Source organism: Panicum virgatum, chromosome 3K (genome assembly GCF_016808335.1).
Source record: "Panicum virgatum strain AP13 chromosome 3K, P.virgatum_v5, whole genome shotgun sequence".
Lineage (NCBI taxonomy): Eukaryota > Viridiplantae > Streptophyta > Magnoliopsida > Poales > Poaceae > Panicum > Panicum virgatum.
The window spans coordinates 51,715,034-51,738,439 of record NC_053138.1 but is presented as its reverse complement, the minus strand read 5'-3'; the positions used below and the strand labels follow the sequence as shown (position 1 = coordinate 51,738,439).

Below are 23,406 nucleotides of genomic sequence, written 5' to 3'. Positions count from 1 at the left end.
TAAGCAAGCTAGTAATGCTTTTTAGTAGGAAACACTTCAGGCTAAAATATTTGAATGAACTCTCGTGTTGTAGCACCAACCCAGTTTGCCTTTTGAGTGTGTATGCGATGCTTGCTCGATAAATGATTGCCCAGTCATGTCCTTCTTTTTAATCGCATTGCATTGCATTGCATTATCAACACCCATGCAACTGTGACCTTATGCTTGTTTTGTATGCCTTTTAAATGCATCATGTGGTGTTTTTCTTAAGTTCATGCACTTGCATCGTTGCATCTCACCTAGGTACGCTAGATGTGCGACGCGTGGATCTGAACGGCAAGGTTGGAGCCGAGCCAGAAGATGGTGTAACGGTGGACGCATCTAGAAGATGGATGGATGGACCCGATGTGCATGACCAAAGGAAGATGTTCGCCAAGCGAATATCATCTAACCAACACTAACTAATTCAGTGTTAATCCCAGGCAAGCCCCGGAGCATTACCCCTAATTTGAGTATTCAATGTTTATTTAAGTATTTGTGCATTTATGTTTTTAGGAGTTGTATGGAACCCTAGTATGCATGTTTCTCCCTAGGTACCTATGAGTCTGTACTAGTATACATGTGTCGTTAGTATTGCCATGCTTAACTAGGATCCAGTAGAAGTCGAGTGATTGCTGTCACTCGCGAGCTATAGATTTTTGTTACATTTGGCAATGTGGTTTGAGAATGAATCAATGAGAGAAGAGAAATGGAGACCAGGCGGAGATGATTTGGTTATGGATATGAAATGGATGGAAAGTAAGCCTCCGCCTATGTCGATTGAGGACCGTACCATTGTTGGCATTGTTGACCGAGTTTGAACAGTACTAATCACATGTCGGAAGTAGGAGGTAGTCGAAACCGATAAGCTAATTACCTGATTTGCAACGATACTTTGAATCGCGACCTGCTACTCTGGGAGTGGAATGATGGCGAGTGTTGGAGTGTATGTCACCTCCTAGTTCTCTGGGAGTTCGCTGTGAGGGACTCTTCACCCGGGTTTTGCCAGGCGTGATTCAGACGTCGGGGTGATGATGGGAACAGTTGACGCATGTGGCCCGACGTGGTTTGCATGTGTCGTGTGAGTTAGGTCCACCTTACAAGGTTAAATTGGATCGATTCGTCGTCTCTCTCGGTTAAGAGAACCTTGGTCACTGTGTCACATCGTAGTAAAGAAGTGGAATGAGAAGGGAAGTAGGATGAGTTATGTTTGTGCTACTCTTGGAAAAATATAATGTGATATACCATGTCTGCTCTATATGTTTATGCAAATCTAGTTATCTGTACATTAAACTCGAGCTAAAATATTAAAAGTAAGGATCTAGTATTAGTAGCTTTTTAGCAAAACAAACCCCAGAGCCAAAAGCCTGCATGTCTAGGAGTCGGCTAAGTATATACCATAGTCGGGTAAGCCTTGCTGAGTATTAGTATACTCAGGGTTTATTGTTCTCTTGTTTTTAGGTCTTTGTTGGTGGTTGGAGCTAACCTGGATTCACACCAGTGGGCTCGATATGACGTCCTCACGTCATCGTAGTTATTGTTATGTTTCTAAACTAAACTTCTATTTAATTTCCGTTGCATTTTGAACTCTGATATTTTACTTAAACTTATTTGTAAAACTTCCCTTTGTAAATTTGGGCGGTAACTTGATTAACCATTAAGATGATAGTTAGCGCACTTATGCCAGTTTAATTTGGGCGGTTCTGTCACAGCAGGCGAAGCTCGGGGCGCCTTTATATAGGCCAAGGGAGGGGGAGAGGGAAGGCCGGAGGTAGGGGAGGCGGTGGAACTCGAGCGGCCATGATGGCCATGATGGCCATGAAGGCGGCAGCCGTTTGCGGTGCGAGTGGGGAGACGAGGGAGGGTGCGGGTGCTCGGGCTCATCATCGAGCCTCGATGGCAGTCAGTGAAGGAGGAGAAGGCGAGCGAGCGCAGGGGACACGGGCGGGCGGCAGCGTTTGTCACGGGAAGAGGAGCCGGCTGGAGGTAGGGGATGGCGCCGACAGGTGAGGCCGGCTTGGCAGAGAGGGAGGAGAGAGGGAGACGCGGGCTGTTGGGCCGGGTTTGGGCCTTGCGGGGAAAAAGAAAAGGGAGGGGAGGAAGGAACTGGGCTGGGCCTGCTGGAGAAGAAAAGAGAGATGAGATGATTTGTTTTTTCAAACTCAAATCATTTTGAATTTAAAACAAATTTAAATTTTGGGTGTTACAGGCTTCCCCGGCGGCGACCTCCTCCGGCGGTGCGACCTCCCCGTGAGCAAGCTCCCCCGGCGGCGCGAGCTCCCCACGGGGAGGTTGTGGCGCGGCTGCAGTGCGGGAGGCCCGGTCGGCCGGGGCACCACGTCCCGCAGGAGGTGGTGGCGCGGCTGCCCTGAAGCATGTCGCTACCATGCTCTGAAGCCTGTCGCCGTCCAGCCTTCCTCCTCCCCTAAATCCCGTCGCCTTATCCAGATGTTGCAAATATGATTTTTGCCATGTTGCAGTCGTGATTCCGTGGTGTTGCACATTTGGGATTTTTAATCGATTTTGAGATGTTGCAACATGAATTTTTTTTATGTTTCAACAATGACTTTTATGATGTTTCACCTGTGATATGTGATGTCGCAACTACAACTTAATAACTTTACACTCAAAATAAGAGATTTTGTGATGTTGCATGAGTCTTTTTTTATGTTACATCCGTCTTTTTTTGATGTTACATATGGTGTTCTTCAATGTTTCGAAAGCTGCTCAATGTTACATGCAACATAGCTCATATGTTGCAGTGAGAGTTTTGTTGCTGATGGTATCCTTCCATGCCAGACCCGGACGTCGGACGTCCGGGCGCTAGCAAGACCCTAGAAGAACCCAAAGAACATCTTTGCTGCTACTACATCTTTTTTTTACGGAATTCCTAACCATGTCTCGAGTGAAAATCTGCTACTTGCGTCAATCGATTTTTTTTGTCTGCTCGATCTCTTTTGCGGCCCATGCCCATCCGATCCCCTCCGGCCCAAATTTTATCACTATGTTACTATGTACCTCCGCATGCAGAAGATGAGGAGCCAAACCCAAATGTTTCAACCTGTCACGACCTTTTCTCCCCGTGTACTTGTGTGACGATAGACTCATTCTCACACACAACTGAGCCTTTTGTATTGAATAAAAAACTCATTAAGTGCCATTTCAACTGGGCTGTTGCTTTTACCTTCTACTCCACGTGCCATATTGTCAAGGAGATCAAAGCAGATGCTGCAGCCTTCCAGGGGATGGAATTTGTTCATGAAAAGAGAGAATCCAACCACGACGCTCATGTTTTGGCGAGGAGCACGCTGTTCAGCTCAGTTGGCCGGCATGTTTGGTTCTTTGATCCGCCAGATGGCGTATGTAATTCTTATTCGGCCACTTAATTGATGAGTGTTGAATCCCTCAAAAAAAAGTTAGGAATTCCATTTCCACAAAACAAAAGTTAGGAATTCAAATTTTTTAACTTTATTTATTGTTAAATATTTTTATCTGATGTTGTGTAATGTCCTCTTTTACTCTGTTGTATTTTTTTATGTTTGGTGCACTTTCTTTGTCTCATATCAATTCAGTGGAAGAATTTGTACCATTTTGTATCTGCAAGGTATGTGTGAGGCGAAATGCATTATTTACTAATGCATGGATTTCATGTATTGTTAATGTTAAATAAAGGGTTTTATTTTTTACCTTAGATCAAATCAATCTTGTAATCTCTTTTTGGTAACAAGTCTTTTCTTTGATACCCGCATATGCGCACTCACTCTACGAATAGGCGTACACAACTCTACTTTTATTTGAGCATATCCTAGAGGCGGATCGGGGGATCTTGAGATTGAAAAACTCACCATAGAGAATGTCTCACTATCAATGGGCATATTGTACACTAGAAGAGTAGCTTCATTGATAACTTGAATAAATCTAGAAAAACACGAGCACACATGCTAAGCCAAGGACTCGAATCTGACCCGGGTTGGCAAATTCGACCACAAGAAATCTAATCATCGTGTCATGGCCCAAGTATATTTTTATATTATCAGTTCAGTTCATGTATGTTTTTAAATTATTGTCCTGTCCATGTTATAGCAATTTTGTAAAATAAAAAGCTTGTCAAAAAATAAGAGATCCACAACATACTTGCTATTTTACAAACTATATAGCAAATGGCTATGGTTGGCTATATATGGCCACCGAGATTTCAAGGATCGTATGTTTGCTATTTTACAAAATCATATAGCACATCTGTTGGAGTTCAATTTTTCCTCTAAAAAATCCATAAATAGCATACCTAACCAGGATAGCACATCTCTTGGAGTTGCCTATTCTTGATCTCTAATTTTGTGCTCAAGAAGAACCGACTGATAGCAGAGAGTGAATAGAAAATGATACAAAAAGAGGGAAAAGGAGAGCTTTCGTCCAAGACGTTTCATTCACGTGTGGACGGCTCATGTGCAGCCACTGCTTATCTACTAAGGCACTGTTTAGTTCAAGCGCAAAAAAAATTTGCGTTGGAATCTTACTAATTTAAAGTACTAAACGAAGTCTATTTATAAAATTTTTTGCACAGATGGATTGTAAATCGCGAGACAAATCTAATGATGCAAATTAATCCATAATTAATCAATAATTAGCGGATGATTACTGTAGTATTACTGTTGCAAATCATGGATTAAGCAGGCTCATTAGATTCGTCTCACGATTTACAGCCCATCTATACAAAAAGTTCTATAAATAGACTTCATTTAGTACTCCATGCATGTGTCGAAACATTTGTGACAGTTTTTTTTGTGTTTGCGGGATTTATAGGGTGATAACTAAACACGGCCTAATGGTTCTTGGTTCGATACGACGGGGTGCCTAGGTGCGGCGGCATCGGCAAACTGGCGGAGCGATCGAGAGAGCTCAAATGACGGAGCAGGTGTTGGGGTTCTTGTCGCTGAACATCTAGGGTGCGTGGAGGTGGGAGGCACCGTACCCGTAGGCCGGCGGGGGAGGGTAATGGACACCGGCGTTGTTGGGTTGAAGCCGGCGTGGTTGGGTGGTGGGGCGGCGCCGCAGAGCCGGCGGCTACACGCCGTACCCGTAGTCAGGCGACATCTGCTACATGCCGGCGTCGGCCAGGGGCATCGGCGTATCCGACGCGGAGGCGGCCGCGACCTTTTCCTTCTTCTCCTCGCCCCCGCCGTCCTTCTCTCCCCCGTCTCCTGCGCCCTTGTCCTTCTTGCCGCCGCCGCCGTCCTTCTTGCCTGGCGCAACGACTTCGACGTTCCGGCTGAGCTTCTCCCTGAGGTAAGCCGGCAGAGCGGCGGCGTCCATGGTGCCTGTCACCTTCACCAGGTCCTTGGCGGCGTCGAACGCCACATCCTTCACGCCTGGAATGGAATCAATCAGCGCACAAAATTGTCAGGTCCAGTCCAATCCAAGGTATTAAATCTCGACGAAAAAGCTCACGGCCTTTTGACGATTCGCTTGGGATGGGATGGGAACAAAACCGCGGTGGATACGAAGGAAAACCTCACCTTTGATCTTGGAGATGCGGCGCTTGATGCGGTCGATGCAGCCGTCGCAGTGCAGCCGGATCTTGAGCGTCACCGTCTCCTGGAAAAAGGCAGAGAGAGTCTTTCAGTTGCAGACCAGAGGAGGCAGACGGTGACGAGGGTCGCCGCCCCACCGGACTCGAATAATAATCGGCCAGCAAGTAACTGACCTCCTTGGGCTTGTCGCCGCCGTCGTCCTTCTTGCCTGGCGCGACGACTTCGACGTCTCGACTGAGCTTCTCCCTGAGGTAAGCCAGCAGAGCGGCGACGTCCATGGTGCCGGTCACCTTCACCAGGTCCTTGGCGGCATCGAACTCCACATCCTTCACGCCTGGAATGGAATCAATCAGCACACAAATTGTCAGGTCTAGTCCAATCCAATATATTAAATCTCAACGAAAAAGCTCACGGCCTTTTGACGATTCGCTTGGGATGGGATGGGAACAAAACCGCGGCGGATACTAAGGAAAACCTCACCTTTGATCTCGGAGATGTGGCGCTTGATGCAGTTGCAGTGCAGCTGGATCTTGAGCATCACCATCTCCTGGAAAAAGGCAGAGAGAGTCTTTCAGTTGCAGACCAAAGGAGGCAGACGGTGATGAGGGTTGCCGCCCCACTGGAACACTACTAAACATTACAATTAGAACTACAAGCCTTGTAGTACTAAGCTAGTAGTATTGAACACGCCTCCATTGAACGGAAGACTACTAAACATCATCCTTCGAATCTCAGATGAAAATAAACAAGAGGAAAACAAATGTAACACATAGTATTTTATCTATCACTATTCTGGTGCAATCAAGGGTTCATCCCTGTATAGAAAAGATTATATGATGAAACCATGTTTGCTGGTGACCTTACCCCTTTTATATTGCTAGGATCTGCACTTTCCGGTCTGTGGAGTGCCTTGATAATTTGACTTATTGTTGGCCTTTTGGACCGATCAGTTTTCAGAGTCTAGACCAATCTGAATGCATCTTCTTATTTGTTGATAATCAACCTCTAGTGATACCTCAGATAATTTTTTTACCATGTTTCTCTGACTCCAGTTATGCAGTACCTGCAAAATCACACAAATCTAAAATATCACCACGAAGCAAAGAGTAACACCATCTCTCTTAAGAAAGCGACTCTGCCTTGAAAGTCGAAATATAATTTCCTTACTATCTCAATAAATTCCTCGGAAGGTGTTCCAGTATCATCTGGGTAGTCTCTGCGTCCTGTCATTATCTCTATGATTATTACACCCAAACTGAATATGTCCGACTTTGTTGAGACTATACCCTTGTTTATGTATTCTGGGGACATGTAACCCCTGCATTTCAACATGAGTGCGTCAACCTTAAAGCCATGGGACAACTGTACAGACAATTCATTTTAGCTATCCCTGAAAGAATGAACTATCAAGAGCCATTAGACATACAATGTTCCATCGCGACTTATTGTGCAGGTCCAAGTTTTCTCCTCACTGAAGAGTCTTGACAAGCCAAAGTCTGCAATTTTCGGCACCATATTGTTATCGAGCAATATGTTTGCAGGCTTCAGATCCATGTGAACAATAGGGACATTAAGTTGCCATTCCTCGTGGAGATAACGTAAACCATAACAGATACCCTGAATTATTTTGTAGCGTGTGTCCCAACCAAGTCCAGAAGATTCATCTGCATTTGCAAAGAAGCATTCTCAAAGTGCAATATGAAATGAAAAATGGGCATGCTCTAACCACATTATATATAGTAGCAAATGAAAGAAGAACAGGATGTGCCTCTGTTGAATTGTTATACCTGAAAGAAACCCACGAAGATTTCCTTTAGGCATGTACTCCAAGCAAAGCAACCTTTCTGGCTTCTCAGCACAGACGTATGTTCCGTTGTACTCCATAGGTATATACTGTGTTTCAGAACACCAGCCTACAAGTAGCACTACATTTGGGTGTTTAAGCCTCATAAGATGACTGGCTTCATTCTCAAATTGCCTATCATGAACTCCTGGTATTGACAACTTAAGTTTCTTCACGGCAATCGTTTCCCCATTTTGTAGCACTCCCTGTTTCAACTCTCTTATTAGTACATGCCTGAGTTTGTGCACAGTCTGGTGACATATGTTTGGCAAGTTTGAAATATGTGGTTCAATCTTACTTTATATACCGTGCCAAAAGCACCTTCACCAAGCAGTAGCTCATTAGAGAAGTTGTTTGTGATGTTTCTCAAATACTCTAGTGGCACATTGTGTGGTTCTGAACTTCCACCTTGTAACAGGCTCTCCACCTTATCATAACTACTAGACTCACCATTCATCTTCTTTCAAGCAAAATCCTGACTGCAAAGCATTTTCACATGACAGCCAACATCTATTTGTCTTCCCCAGCATGCAGGGTACCTTCTGTGAGTCGGGTTGCTGTTTCTGTATCAAATATTTCAGCAAACAAAGATAGATGTATGAGAGAAGAAATCAGTTGTGTCAAGATAGGAGAACCAAGACATATTGTTAGGTTTGTTACATTCACCCTGAGAAGTATTTTTAAAAAAAAAGTATGAAGGCACCTAACTGCATCTTCTACTAAGTCACCACCTTATTTCGTATGTACAAGTGCCCCAACATAAAACTGCCCAACTTCACAACAGTGCAGTGCAGTGGACTAAGCTCCAAGTTGACTCCACTTTAATATCTCCAAAAGAATAAATCAATCATCTAGCAACTAAATGAATATTTAAGGAAAAATGTGAAGTGCAGTACTCTGCTATTGTTACTCCTCTTAAATACCTTTCACTAAACTTTGGCGTGCATATGAAATAGATGTTTTTACGCACCTAATAATTTGGTACGTCGTCAATCCATAAATCCAAGAAAGGTGCTAAAAGAAAATAACAACAACCCAAATCTATCTGAGCCAACTAAATTTGTTTAGAGTACGAGCCAACCAGTTTTTGGATCTGAACAGCTTACAGACTTCAGAGCATGGATAGCAGGATAGGCACAGACATGAAGTACTGCTTTAAGGTCCAAAATCATTTTCTCAAGCAATATGCTAAAACACTAAGAAAGCATCAGGGGTTTACAGTAGCAGATCCACTGGATAGGATTGGGACAGTCTGGCGCGGCTCGCAGGGAAGAATCGAGCAAACAGAAGAAGGAGAGAGATGAGTGCAGGGGCACGGGGGGAAGATTGCGAATGGATCAGAGTGCTCACGTCGTGGAGAATCGTCGCGGTGTTTGCTCGGAGTGGAGGGAGAAGCTGAGAAGGGGAACGGACGACTATGCCTGAGGGAGAAGGACAAAGTGGAGGCTCAAGGAGTCAAGGGTGGAACCGAGTGAGTCCAAAGCCGGCGAAGCCATTCGGTGACATGCTGAACACCGTAGCGGTGACATTCCACCCTGACAGCCGTCCATCCGGCGATTGACGATTTAGATGTGCGTGAACAGTACCCGTGCTACCGTGGCAAACAGTAATCGTGAAACAGTGACCTTTTCTACAGTGTTTTACTACAGTACCAAAATTATTCGTTTTTGTATCTATTTAAAATACTAATTTGAATATTTGTATTAGTATTCGATTTTAATATAAATGTTATGTGGTTGTATCCGAATCCGATTTTCAAAAAATTTTACTATCCGATTCCATTACCTGATTCCATCGTATGGTTGCCTCCGGCAGCTCCTTATGTCCACGTGTCCACCTGCTTCCTCAGTAGATAACTTTGCTTGGCCATCGACGACCCACGTCGTCCCATAAACCCTCTTCCACTCATTCTCCTTCACATCTCGCGGTAAATATCTCCTCCACGCCCCTCCTTTTCCGGTAAAAAAAGGTAAAGTCTGTTTTTCAACCCTTAACTATCACCATAGTCCGATTTTAGCTTTTGAACTACGAAACCGGACATACTACACCTCCAACTAACGAAACCGTTTGAAAAAACAACCCTGGCTCTGCCAAAGGCGGTTTTGCTACAGTAAAATTTTCGAATTTCACACTTCTCTCAATTAAATAATAAAGAAAGCATAGTTAATATTGTCTAAAAATCATGATATTTTTTGGGGAGGTAGATCAAAAGATAAGGAATTTATATTGGCTAGATGTGAAACATTAAACATAATGGAATTTGAATTATAAAATTTTAAAAATAGGTAGAATTCAAAATTCCTTGAATTTTTAGGTCAGCTAAACCTATGATAAAAATGCAATAAAAATATAATAATTCATAATTTTTTATTTAGTTTAGTTAAGTACTTTTTATTAGCCCAAGTTCTATAGAAAATTCATAAATTAAAATTTGAGGAATCAAATTTGAGCGTTGTGAAGGAATTCAAAAACTTTCATAAAAACTTAGGCCAACAAAAAATACTTTATTAAACTAAATAAAAAATTATGAATTATCAAATTTTTAGTTCATTTTTATCAAAGGTTAAGCTACCCCAAAAATTGAAGAAATTTTGAATTCTACCCATTTTTAAAATTTTATAATTTAAATTCCATTATGTTTAATGTATCACATCTAGCCAAAATAAATTCCTTCTCTTTTTATCTACCTCCCAAAAAAATATCATGATTTTTAGACAATATTAACTATGCTTTCTTTATTATTTAATTGAGAGAGGTGTGAAGTTTGCCTTTGGCTGAGCTAGGGTTGTTTTGCAAACGGTTTCGTTAGTTGGAGGTGTAGGATGTCCGGTTTCGTAGTTCAAGAGCCAAAATCGGACTATCGTGATAGTTCAGGGTTGAAAAACGGACTTTACCCTAAAAAAAAGTCGCCTTCTTCTTCGGTAAAAAAACGCCGCCGTCCCTTATCGCTTCCTCCGCCTCCCCATCACTCCGACCTCGGCGCTGCACGGGGACGGCCGTGGCGGCCGGCGCGGCGCGGGCGGCTCCACTCCCCCCTCCTCCCCCTTCGTCTCCATCTAGTGTCGGGCCCTGGCCTGCTCGTCCTCCGGCGCAGCGGCGGCCATGGCCGCCGCCACATCCCGGTGGCATCCGTAGGCGCGGGCGGGTGGGCGAGCGTAAGGGGGCGGGCGGGCGCCGGGCGGCGTGGATGTCCCCAGTGCCGGCGGGTCCTGCCGGTGCCCGGGCGCCGGCAGGCCCCACATGGTGCCTGAGGCTGGGCCAGCCAGCGATGCCTCCGGCGCGAGTATCCCTGGTAAAGGCGGCCTCTCTCTCTTGCACGTCATCTCCTTCACTCACCGGCGCTGGGTCAACCATCAGTCTGTGCTTGTCGACCGCCTTTCCTGAGCTCGATCCGGGGCCTCCATGACTGGATCCAGGGCCTCGATAGCTGGATGCGTTTATTCCCCCACCGGATCCGCCCCCTCCTGTTACCATCAGTATATTTTTATATTATCAGTTCAGTTCATGTATGTTTTTAAATTATTGTCCTGTCCATGTTATGGCCTTTTGTATTTTTCTGTAGAAAAGCTTCTAGTTGGTAGATGATAGGTTTGTTGTCAGGAATGTTTTTTTATCTTGTGGTCACTCAAATTTTGACAACTACTAATGTTTTGTGGCCTTAATTATTCTATTGGCTGAAAAACTGACTGATGGCATCATGATATTTTTACTCGATTGTTAGGGAGTCTTTTTTTTAGGGTGTGCTGCTACTACATCTGTGTTTAGCACGGCAGGGTCGCGGACCATGACTGGGCCGGACACTTGGCTCTCGGCCCAGTGTTCACACAATCAATCACATCACGGAGTCAAACAGTCAGTAGTCCATGTGTTCCGTCGCGTATTTTCTCAAAGAAGAAAAATGTGTTCCGTCGCGTCGCGCCCTCCCGACCGGCACAGATGGAGGTGAACAAGACAAACAGAAACTGAACGCCCCCACTTGCTGGTTGGTTCCCGCCGCGGTGGTCGCGAGGCCAGTCGAAGCAGCAGCGGTGGCCGACGGCGACTGGGCGGTTCCTGCGGGCGTCGAGGCCGGGCAGTGTGCGGACGCCGCACGCAGCCGCCAGCGTCGGGATCGTAGAGGCCGGCCAGAGTGTTGGGCACGTCGGTCGCCGCCGATCGAGGAGCATGGACTAACTCCACGGGAGGATCGGGCCTCATCCCCGGCGGCGGAAGGCGAGCTAGCCCCAACTCGTCCAGGGGCGGCGCATCGTCGTCACCAGCGTGCTCTCCCGCCGCCGCTCTGACGCACACCCCCTGGGACCGGCGGGCCGGGAAAATCATTCCAAATCAAAAAAAAAATGCGCCGCGTCTGGCTGCCATCATGGCCCGGTTGAACAGGTTTGCCGACCCACAACATATTGGGCTGGGTTGGGGGCGTCTTTTTTATTTTTATATTTTTTAAAATTATTTTTTACAAAAATATATTATTGGTTTCATAATTTACAGTTTTGTACCCCTACCGCCCGGCTGCGGGGCGGCAGGGTACCTGCTGCCAACTGGCGGGGCGGTAGGGACCTGAATGTAAATAAAATTTATTTTTAATCGCATTTTGACCTTTGGGGGAGCCTGCCGCCCCCTTGCCGGACGGCAGGGTACCTACCGCCAACTGGCGGGGCGGTAGGCCAGGCAAAAAATTATTTTCTTTTTAGTTTTCAGAACAGTGAACTTTTAAATTCAATTAAAAATTATAAAAAAATCAAAAAATACAAATTAAATTTTGATAGGTTTCTTAAATCAAGATCTACAGAGAAAAAATACTCATGCATGTGAAATGTCAATTTTGCCCCTCTAAAATTTTAGGTTGTGTTTAATCTAGTTTATTTTGTATCTGTTGTTCTGTTTGTCTAAAAATCCTGAAAATTTTGTGATAGAGTACTCTTTTCATGTGTATTCCACTGGAAAATTTTCAGGTGCATAGGCTAAGTGCATATTTGTGGATCTATTATTGTTGGATTTCCATCATTTAGCAGTAGAATAATAGATCCACAAACATGCACCTAGGCTATGCACCTGAAAATTTTCCAGTGAAATACACATGCAAAAATTAGGCTACCACAAAATTTTCAAGATTTTTAGACAAATAGAACAACAGATACAAAATAAACTAGATTAAACACAACCTAAAATTTTAGAGGGGCAAAATTGACATTTCAAATGCATGAGTATTTTTTCTCTGTAGATCTTGATTTAAGAATCCTATCAAAATTTAGTTTGCATTTTTTGATTTTTCTATAATTTTTAATTGAATTTAGAAGTTCACTGTTCTGGAAACTAAAAAGAAAATATTTTTTTGCCTGGCCTAACGCCCCGCCAGTTGGCGGTAGGTACCCTGCCGTCCGGCAGGGGGGCGGCAGGTACCCCCAGGGGCCAAAATACGATTAAAAATAAATTTTATTTACATTCAGGTATCTACCGCCCCGCCAGTACCCAGCCGCCCCGCCGCCGGGCTGTAGGGGTACAAAACTGTAAATTATGAAACCGAAAATATATTTCTGTAAAAAATGATTTTAAAAAATATAAAAATAAAAAAGGCGCTGGGTTGGGGCATCCAGTTAATTTCGCAGCATGGGCTGCTTTCTTTCTCGGCAGGGGCTTTTGTTTTTTGGTCTCCCTTGTAGGCTTCACTTGAGCCCAGTTTGTCTTTTATATATGCTGCGTACTGGGGTTATATAAGGGCAAAGTCCAGCAAGGAGTTCTTATTCAACCGTTTCATTGAATTGGTTTCGCACTGGGAGATTATATATACAACTTAAATCATGATGAACCAGTATTTGGTTGATAGGTTTAGCAGTAGAGAATTGTAACTCAACATGCCATGATGATTCATCGATGTTCCACCTAAAAATATATTACCACCTCTACCCTTCATTTTAGGATACTGGGTGGGAGGTGAGCTCTGAAATTCTCTCCTCCATCCCACTAAAATTCCTATACCCATGAACCCATGAAGGCATGAACTAAGCAAGAAACTTGAAGTCTTCCTTCTCTAAGTTCTCCTTCCCTTCTACTAATTCACGCAAACCAAACACTTATTGGATTCTTTTCCAGTCACCCAACCTCTTCAACAATAGTCATTCTTGAATGCTCTTTTGAAGCCAAACTAAATTTAGTTTCAACAAGAATAATAATTATGCGCCTAACTTTCCATGCCCTAAGTATCTGTCAATGATAAGTGTCCATTTAAGCATACAGCACTACATGTTAACCACCATACATTGATCTAGTAGCTGCACTAGTACTAGTTTAGGACACTGGTACTTGAGTGCTGAAGCTAATAATGCAGGCCCTTATCATGAAGATTGTTGGTGTATATTGAGCTCATGTATAGAGGCCCATCTAGAGGTCCATGTATAGGAACTATATATCTCAACCTTCTAAGGTTTGGAGGAATAGATCACATTATTCTCTCCTACATGGTGTCATTAGCTTAGGTTTTCTCCTTCCTCTCTCCTCTCCACCCTTCCTGCCGCCGCCGCCGCCATGGCTGGCCGGCCGCCGGCCCCTCCCCTCTCCTCCTTCCCCCCTCTTCCCTCCTATGCTGCTGCCGTAGCCGCCGCCGCCGCGGGTGCCACGGGCACTGCACCCGCGGGCGTCTCGGGCGCTGCCGCCGCCGCCCTCGTCGCCGGGATTCCTCCTCCCCTGGCGCAGCTCCCTACGCCGGCCATGGGCGCTTGGCCGCCTCCCCCTGCGCCGACCCTTGGTGCGACTGGAGCAGGGGACGCGCCGGCCCCGGCCGCGATCGGAGCAGGGGAGGCGGCAATTGGAGCAGGGGGCGCGCGTGCGGGCTCGGCCCCCGCCCCCGCCCCAGCCCTTGCAGCTGCCATCGCCCCTGCGGCCGCTGCATCCGCTGCTGCTGCAGGGATCCCCCTGCGGGCGCCGCCCCTGCTGCTGTCGGCGCCAGGGCCCTTCCCGTGGGCGTGTGGGCCCCCGACGCGGGCGCTCCTCCTCCTCCCTACCACGGGCAGGGCATGCCCCCCGCGGACACTCCAGGTGCCGCCACGACCCTCGTTGCGGGCTCGTGGCCCCTCGTCGCCGGAGCTCCTATGGCCAACGATGCCCTCGCCGCCGCCCTGGCGCCTCTCGCGGCCCCCGGCGCCACCCCTGCTACCGCGCATGAGTGCGCGCAGGAGGTGCTGCGGGACCTCGAGGCCAAGCTCGTCGTGGCCAAGCTCGTCCAGGCCGTCGCGCCCGCCGCGCACATCGCGCGGGCACACGCCGCACAGGCTGTCGCGCCCGCCGCGCAGGTCGCGCAAGCCGCAGCCTCCCTCGCCGCCACGCCGGCCGTGGCGCCCGCCGCGCGGGCTGCCGCCTCCCTCGCCGCCGCGCATGACGCGCAGGCCGTCGCGCCCAAGGACCCCACGCGGGCCGCTGCCTACCTCGGTGCCGCGTGCGCCGCGCAGGCTGCCGCCCCCGGTGCGTGGCTACCCCAGGGCGCCGCTGCCGCCCCTGCCGCCAGATCCGCCTTCCCCGGGGCCCCGGCGCCGCCCCTGCTGCCAGACTTCCCGTGCATGCGCCCGCGCTCGCGACGGCCGCGTTGGCCATGGCGCGCGTGCCTGGGCCCGCGCCCGCGTGGCCTGCATTCGGTATGCCGCCCGCGGTCGCGCCGTTCTGGACCTCACCCGCTCAGCCCAGCCAGCAGCCGACCTGGCCGGGGGGGACCAGGCCGCACTGACGCAGTCCTTCAATGCCATGGGCTGACACCGCCGGTCAGCACCGAGTCGATCGCCGACTCGGGTGCCTCCTTCCACACCACCCAGATGCCGGTATTGTCTCTTCTATCTGACCCCTACACCCCTCTTGTCCTTCTTCCATCATGGTTGGTGATGGGTCTTGCCTTCCTGTCACCGCCGTGGGTTCTGCTTCTTGTTCTTTTCGTCTTTCCAATGTCCTTGTTGCTCCTCGAATGGTTCATAACCTTCTTTCCATTCGTCAGTTTACTGCTGACAATTTTTGTTCCATCGAATTTGACTCTTTTGGCCTCACTGTAAAGGATTCGGCCTCCCGGCATCCGCTCCTCCGGTGTGACAGTACAGGGCCCCTTTACACCCTTCGTCTTCCGTCTTCCGCTGCACCACTTTCGCCTTCTTCTTTGTCTGCCGCTTTTGCCACAATGCCGTCTTCCACCACCTGGCACCGCCGTCTTGGTCACCCTGGCCGCGACGTTCTGGCTCAGTTCAGTCATAGTACCGATGTTCCTGGTACTAGGGCTCCTGCTGAGCACCTCTGCCATGCGTGGCAGCTTGGTCGTCATGTTCGACTCTCTTTTTCTTCTTCTTCTTTGCATGCAACGCATGCCTTTGATCTTGTTCACTGTGACCTGTGGACTTCTCCTGTTCTTAGCCTTTCTGGCTATAGATACTATCTGGTGGTGGTCGATGATTTCTTACACTACTCTTGGACTTTTCCTTTGCACGCAAAGTCTGAGACATTCCCCACCCTCCTCCACTTCTTTGCCTGGGTGTCCACTCAGTTCGGCCTCACCATTAAGGCCGTCCAGTGTGACAACGGGCCTGAGTTCGATAACTCCACCTTCCGTTCCTTCTTCCTCTCTCGGGGTGTTCAGCTGCGTATGTCTTGTTCGTATACCTCTCCACAGAACGGCAAGGCTAAGTGGATGATTCGCACGACGAACGACGTCGTGTGCACTCTTCTGATCCAGGCCTCTCTGCCCCCGCGCTTCTAGGCTGAGAGCCTCCACACCGCCAGCTACTTGCTCAACCGTATTCCGTCCACTGATTCTCCTGCTCCCACTCCACACCACTCTTTTTGGTACCCCTCCTCGCTACGACCACCTTCGGGTCTTCGGTTGTGCGTGTTACCCTAACACCTCCGCCACCGCTTCTCACAAGCTGGCGTCCCGCTCGACTCGTTGTGTGTTCCTTGGGTACTCCCGTAACCACAAGGGGTACCGATGCTTTGACCTCACCTCTCGCTGCGTCTTGATCTCCCGACACGTCGTCTTTGACGAGTCGGATTTCCCCTACTCCACCTCCTACACACCTTCTCCTGACCCCGAGCTGGAGTCTCTGTTTCCGACTGACCTGGTGGTTCAGCCACCTTTTACTGTCTGTCCGTTCCCTGCAGGTTCTCCCGGCACACCGACGCCGCTTTTGGTGATCCCTGCTGCACCAGGCGCGGCCCCGGTGCCTGCGTTCGAGCCACACGCGGCCCCCGGACCTCCGGTCGTGCTGCGCGGGGACCCGGTGTCTCCTGCTGCATCATGCGCGGCCCCGGTGCCTCTCCCTGCACCTGCGCGATACGCTCAGCCGGTGCAGGTGTACCGGCGTCATTCGGCACCGACACCGGCGCCGCCTCCGGCTCCTGCGGCGCCTACACCGGAGCCGTCGCCACCGCCTTCTACACCGGAGCCGCCTCCGCCGACTCGCTCTCGAGTCGAGCCGGCGGTGTACCACCCGCCAGTCATCCATCGGGATCCTCGGCACATCCATCCCATGGTGACTCGACGGATGGCGTCTCAGGCCGCGACTCTCTCCGCCTCCGAGGGAGAGCCGCGGGTCTCTCCGGTACCCTCCTCTGTCCGCGATGCCCTGGCGGATCCTCACTGGCGTCGCGCGATGGAATAGGAGTACGCGGCTCTTCTTGCCAACCAGACGTGGGACCTCGTATCGCGTCCGTCTGGTTGCAATGTGGTCACTGGCAAGTGGATCTGGACGCATAAGCGTCGGGCTGATGGCATACTGGAGCGCTACAAGGCTCGCTGGGTTCTCCGGGGTTTCACTCAACGGCCTGGTGTGGACTACGATGAGACCTTAAGTCCAGTGGTAGCCTGCTACTGTGCGCACGGTTCTCTCGCTCGCACTCTCTCGCTCTCACTCTCTCGCTCCTGGCCTGTGCACCAGCTGGATAAGAAGAATGTCTTTCTTCATGGCACTCTGTCAGAGACAGTGTACTGCTCTCAGCCAGCGGGATTTGTGGACTCGAGTCATCCGAACATGGTCTGCCGGCTCAACAAGTCCCTCTATAGTCTGAAGCAGGCTCCTCGGGCTTGGTACTCTCAGTTCGCCACGTTCATGCTGACTTTGGGATTCACCGAGGCCAAGGCTGACACTTCTCTGTTCATCTACCGCCGTGGGGATGAGACTGCCTACCTGCTGCTCTATGTTGATGATATTGTGCTCACCAGTCAGTAGTTGCTTGAGCACGTCATCTCCTCTCTGCAATAGAAGTTTGCTATGAAGAATCTTGGTCAGCTCCGCCACTTTTTGGGCGTTACTGTTGAGACTCGCCCGTCTGGCCTGTTCCTTCACCAGCGGCAGTATGCACTCGACATTCTGGAGCGGGCTGGGATGACTGATTGCAAGCTATACTCCACTCCTGTCGATACTCAGGCGAAACTATCTACTGATCTGGGTGATCCCGTGGCTGATCCTACTGCCTACCGGAGCCTTGCCGGTGCCTTGCAGTACCTGACCTTCACCTGGCCGGATCTCACCTATGCCGTTCAGCAGGTCTGTCTTCACATGCATGATCCCCGGGAGTCTCACCTTGCTGCACTGAAGCGTCTCCTCCGCTACATCCGTGGCACTATTGGCTTCAGCTTGGTTCTTCGCCGCTCTCACACCTCTGAGCTGGTGGTCTACACCGACGCTGACTGGGCTGGCTGCCCGGACACTCGCCGCTCCACTTCCGGCTACGCCGTCTTCCTGGGCGGCAACCTTGTCTCTTGGTCGTCCAAGCGGTAGCCGGTTGTCTCCCGCTCCAGTGCCGAGGTGGAGTACCGTGTTGTCGCCCAAGAGACAACGGCGTGGCGGAGGCGTCCTAGCTACGACAGCTCTTGGCGGAGCTCCACAGCCCGCTCGCCAAGAGCACGCTCATCTACTACGACAACGTCAGCGCCGTGTATCTCTCCACCAACCCCGTTCAGCATCAGCGGACGAAGCATGTGGAGATCGACCTATACTTCGTGCGCGACAGGGTTGCCATCGGCGACGTTCGGGTATTCCATGTCCCGACCACCTCCCAGTTTGCCGACATCTTCACCAATGGACTACCCTCCTTTACCTTCTCGGAGTTTCGCTCCAGCCTCAACGTAGCAGGTGGTTAGTTGTGGCTGCGGGGGGTATTTGCCCTTTGTACTTTCTTCTTGTCCAGTCTTGAACACCGCTGCGACGGTAGTTCAGACTGCAGGGGGCGTTGGCTTTCTTGTTGTCCAGTCTTGAACACCGCTGTGCCGGTAGTTCAGACCGCGCGGGGGGGTGTTGGTGTATATTGAGCCCATGTATAGAGGCCCATGTATAGGAACTATATATCCCACCCTTCTAGAGTTTGGAGGAATAGATCACATTATTCTCTCCTACAAAGATGCCTTTCTCGAATTCAAAGAACCAAACTGCTATACGGACCTTAGCCGCACGAGCTAAATTTGGGCTTTTCATTGAGAAGGACAAAAGTTGACCTTATCTATAAACCATATCAGGTACGTTAAGGTGACATTATTTGGTTAGCTGAATATTTTGTGTTACTCCAGCAGTCAAAATAATTTTAGCCCGTTTTACATGGTAAAATTATACTGCTAACCACACTTAAATCAACGTACAGACGCATGTACAGTTATGCACAGTACTGACATAGTTACCATCTACTGAATATATATATATATCAAAGAAAAGAAGTACAGGCCATTTAATCAGAATATATGCAATCACGTTATTTCAGCTATAATATTTTAAGAAACAGAGGACAAAAACAAGGCTTCCGCTGAAGAATCACAAAGAAAACCATAAGCTCTTGTAAAAAGGACACCTTAGAGCATTACATGTAGTAGGACAGGTACAACCTGCTACCTTAATTTCCCTGATTAGAGCTTTGAACCAATGCAGAGGAAGGTTTTAATTTCTCCAAACCTTTGCCAGCTTCATGTCTTGATACCGAAGTTTGAGCACTTGATGGAGCCTCTTGCGATGTCAATCTCAATCAGGCTGTCCTCCTCGCTGATCTCCGACAGGATGTCGATGAAGTCTCTCTTGTCAAGCACCAAATCAGGAAAGAACTCGGCGAGGAGCTCCTTCTTGTATGCACATTGCTCATCCTGCCCTGTGCCCACATAGTGCCCATCAACAAGAGAGATCTCAATGAGGCTCTCATCATCATCATCGATGTCATCTGAGATTGAGCCCTCCTCGGTGCACTCTTCGTCATTTGTGGTGCACTCTGAAGAATCTGATAGTCTTCCGATCAAATCTTCTGGAGCATCCTCTGTCACCTCATCTTGTGGCATAATGCACTTCTCCTGATGCACAGCCTCCTCCGTTGAAGGGGGAGCCTTACCTTTGCGGGTGGCGGCTGCTTTGAGTAGATGTCTGAAGTTGGAGAAGAGCAAGGAGATGCAGGTGGAGATGACAAGAACCAGCAATGCGAGCGAGGAAGATGCTGAGAGGGAAGATGATGAAGAAGAAGAATACATACTGTAAAGGCTACATGAAATGAGTATGAGTGTGAGTTGTATGGCCATTTGGGAGCTGGGAGGCATCAAGAAATGCTTCACAAGGGCGGGAGCTTTAGTGGCACAAATGATGCAAATGCTAAAGGAGGACGAAGCCATGATAAGACAGGCATGAAAGAGAAAGCAAGCAAAGGTTGTGTGTTTCCCTATCAAATGGATTTTTTGAATTGGCACAAAGAGAAGCAGAGGAGAGTAGGGCTCACCATGGAGAATGCATCTGCAGTACCATTTTTTCTGAAACTTATAGATGGGGGCAAAGGTAACTGCAGCAGTGAATGCATAGAAAAACTGAAACTTTTTGGTGAACTGTTACCAGTTCCCACGACCCCTGTCCTTTGCAGCACTAGGTTATGAAGGTAACTGCTGTCTTTGCATCATGGTCAGAGTTATTAATTAAGTACAGCATAACAGCAATAGTTAAGGTGTGGTCCATTGCAGTTTGCCTATGGGATGACAACATGCAAGGCAGAGCTTTGGGGGTCTGATAAGCTTAGGAGTAAGAGGATGCCATGTGCACTACTGGGTTAATTAAAAGTTACCACATGGGCCTCACATACTCATCTCTACCACTCACTGTACCTGTCACCCTTATCAAAAGCAGGGTTTTACTTTGTTCATGAAAGGTGAAGCCGTAATGAAATTTCTCCCCTTTCCAGCAGTCTTTCCCCTTGCAATGGGAGATGCTCAATGTTCATTCATGATTTGCCCCATCCTTCTTTTCCTGTGCAAATTATTTGTTCCCAAAAATGAGGAGTGTTACAATTTGTTAATTTATTACACATTAATATTTAGTGGTGAGTGACTAATGCACAGGTTTTTCTTTTCATACGGAGTTTTTTTTTTGGATATTGTGGTATGGTCATGTATAGACAAGAGGATGTAGATGCGTAGTATCATGCTATTTTCTAACAGTACTAGTCTTTGGGGCAACCAATCGCTGTATAGATCAAATCTTCACAGAACCCACGAATTGTAAACCTGGAATCCTATGTGATAAGAAAACAAATGCCCCTTCTCGAGTTTCATGAGCCATTAGTACTGGATGAGGCAAAGAAACAAGTTTAGTAAACACATCAATGGCCCTGAATCAAATTAGATCTACTTTGGAATGGTCCTCCTCAATCACCTCAATTAAATATTTTAAATATGAAGTCCCAGAAGTATTATATCTACAGTGTCAGAGCAGGATTGCAAAGTGGCATATCAGAGTATCAGACAAGCATGCAAGTTAAAATAGCCACCGACAGTACAAGCTTTGAATGAAACGCTTAGCATCCGGTAGTTTCCCCATTCCCAGGCTACTCTAAAAGCCTATTTGTTTTCTGATCAGATCTCTAAAAGACGATGAGTTGCCAGGATATGCTTACAGGTAGGTACAATAACGTGCAGCAACTGACAAATGCTAATCTGTTATATGCAAATATACATAACAAGATAAAATGTAGCCTTTACACACTTTGAACAACATTACAGAACAGTAGGTCAGCTAAATAGTACTAAATATTAATGCCATTTTTTCTTCATTATATTTCATTTTTGTAACAGAGGACTAGGTAAAATTTAAATGCCAAATAACCTAGATCAAGTACTGTGTATGAGTTTAAGTCCACCTGTTCATCCACAAATCAGCTCTCGGCTTCTTGCTCATGTGCAGAATGGTGCGATTGACGTACAGAAATGTGGACTGATATGTATCGTTCAACACAATATCTGTCCAGAAACTAATTTTTCTGCTATCTATAATCATGAGAGGTGTCTTTGAGTCCTTGTAAGTACTAATAAAAACTGACAGAGTCATATGCCTTCTGAATCTCTTATATGCACACAAATAATATAGACATCAACTTTGCAATTAATTGTGCATAGCCAATTAAAATCAAATGCGGCAGTAGTGTTCTGATCACAAGTAGCCTTCAATCAAATTCCACCAACTGATTTCTTTTCAGCTTTAGGTGACAATGGTTAGCTGGGAGCATGATGCATCTAAAGCCGACAGCCATGAAAGTAAGGTCACACAAGCTCTCATGATTACTGAACCTTCTGCGAAAAACAAAAAGGGATTCCTTCTCCTCTCTCTCTCTCTCTCTCTCTCTCTCTCTCTCTCTCTCTCTCTCTCTCTCTCTCTCTCTCTCTCTCTCTCTCTCTCTCTCTCTCTCTAATGCATGGCATTCTCTACAAATAGAAAGGGACATCTCAAAGAGGCACCTATCATTTCGCGGTCCATGAGCTCGAGCAAAAGGCGCAGAGCCACAAATCTCGACGAATAAGTCAATCATTCCCACAGTGCACAAGCACACTAGGCAATATCTCACTGTCTAGCTGCTGATCCTATCTTCTTGTTGTTTCCACATCTGTGGGTCCTTCTTTTAACAATGTGTGGGTCCTGATATGAATATGCTTTTCAGGCACATTCTTGAAGTGGACATCTTGATGTTTTCTAGACTTGATTCATCTTTTTTTATTTGTGACTTGTTTCATCCTACTAGCTCCAGTTATGCTGTAAGGTCATTCATCCCTGCTATCTTAGGGACTATCTTTTCAGTACACAAATCAGATTAGTCATATTCTCACTCAAGTGCCATGAAAGGCTATTTGACTATCAATATAAACGACAGAAATGCAAAAGCACTTGTACACCAATTTAACATACCCCTTCAGAGCGTCTCTAGATCTGTGGAGGGATATGATGTTATTGTGATTGGAATTTAGGCCTCCATTTTTTGAATGTTTGGAGGAAAAAAATGCCTGATTTTTCGATGTGCTTCAAGAAGTCCCTTAGATTAGGACTGGTTGTTTACATTTTGAAATCTTTACAATCTGTGATAAACAAATCTTCTGAAACAACTAGGGGGGGGGGGGAGGTCTTAAACTAGGATACTTATGTATTTTGTAAATAAGAGGAGAAAGGCCACTATGTAAAAATAACAAGAATTTCAGGAGAAATCACAACTTTGTGACCTTTTAGGCCACTCGTACAACAGTGTGTTATGAATTTCAGTATTTTGTGGTAGGCCTTTTAGGCCGACGTGAATAAATTTGTTTCTAAAACCTTTTCCAGTAGGATTGTATGCTTGGCTGAACTTTTTCAGCTGCTCTGGATTCTGAAAATTATTGACCTGATGTCGTGTTGATGCATCAGAACAGATTCAGGTTCACATTCCAAAGCTATAGTAGATTAGCAATGCATGCTTTTGCAAAAGAAGTGCACGAGTTCAGATAATTTATTTCATCAGCTTTTTCCTTTGAAAGCTACTCATTATGATTGCTGGAAGAATAATAAATCCAAGGCTGGTGGCCTTACTTTCATCTTTTCTTTCAAGACGAGAACTTTTGCAACGCGCGTCCATGATATAAAGAGCATTAGATGACATAATGGTGACTATTTCAACACCAACAATTCATATTTTCATCTAAGAATGAGAGATCATGTTGCCTAGGTACTTTCAAATTACCGATTATCCAAGAGTAGACAACACAACATTTTTGGAAAATCTCATTCAGTTTCAGAACTC

General features: G+C 47.2%; 1 protein-coding gene and 1 pseudogene across 1 annotated transcript; both read right to left on the bottom strand.

Moving 5' to 3' along the window:
- Positions 1–4,149: 4,149 nt before the first annotated feature.
- LOC120699531 lies at positions 4,150–8,898 on the bottom strand (annotated as a pseudogene).
- A 10,133-nt stretch (positions 8,899–19,031) lies between these two features.
- On the bottom strand, positions 19,032–20,295 carry LOC120699530. Its single transcript, XM_039983539.1, has one exon. It carries the CDS (start codon positions 19,991–19,993, stop codon positions 19,307–19,309), a length of 687 nt encoding a protein of 228 aa, XP_039839473.1. The 5' UTR covers positions 19,994–20,295; the 3' UTR covers positions 19,032–19,306.
- Positions 20,296–23,406: the final 3,111 nt, after the last annotated feature.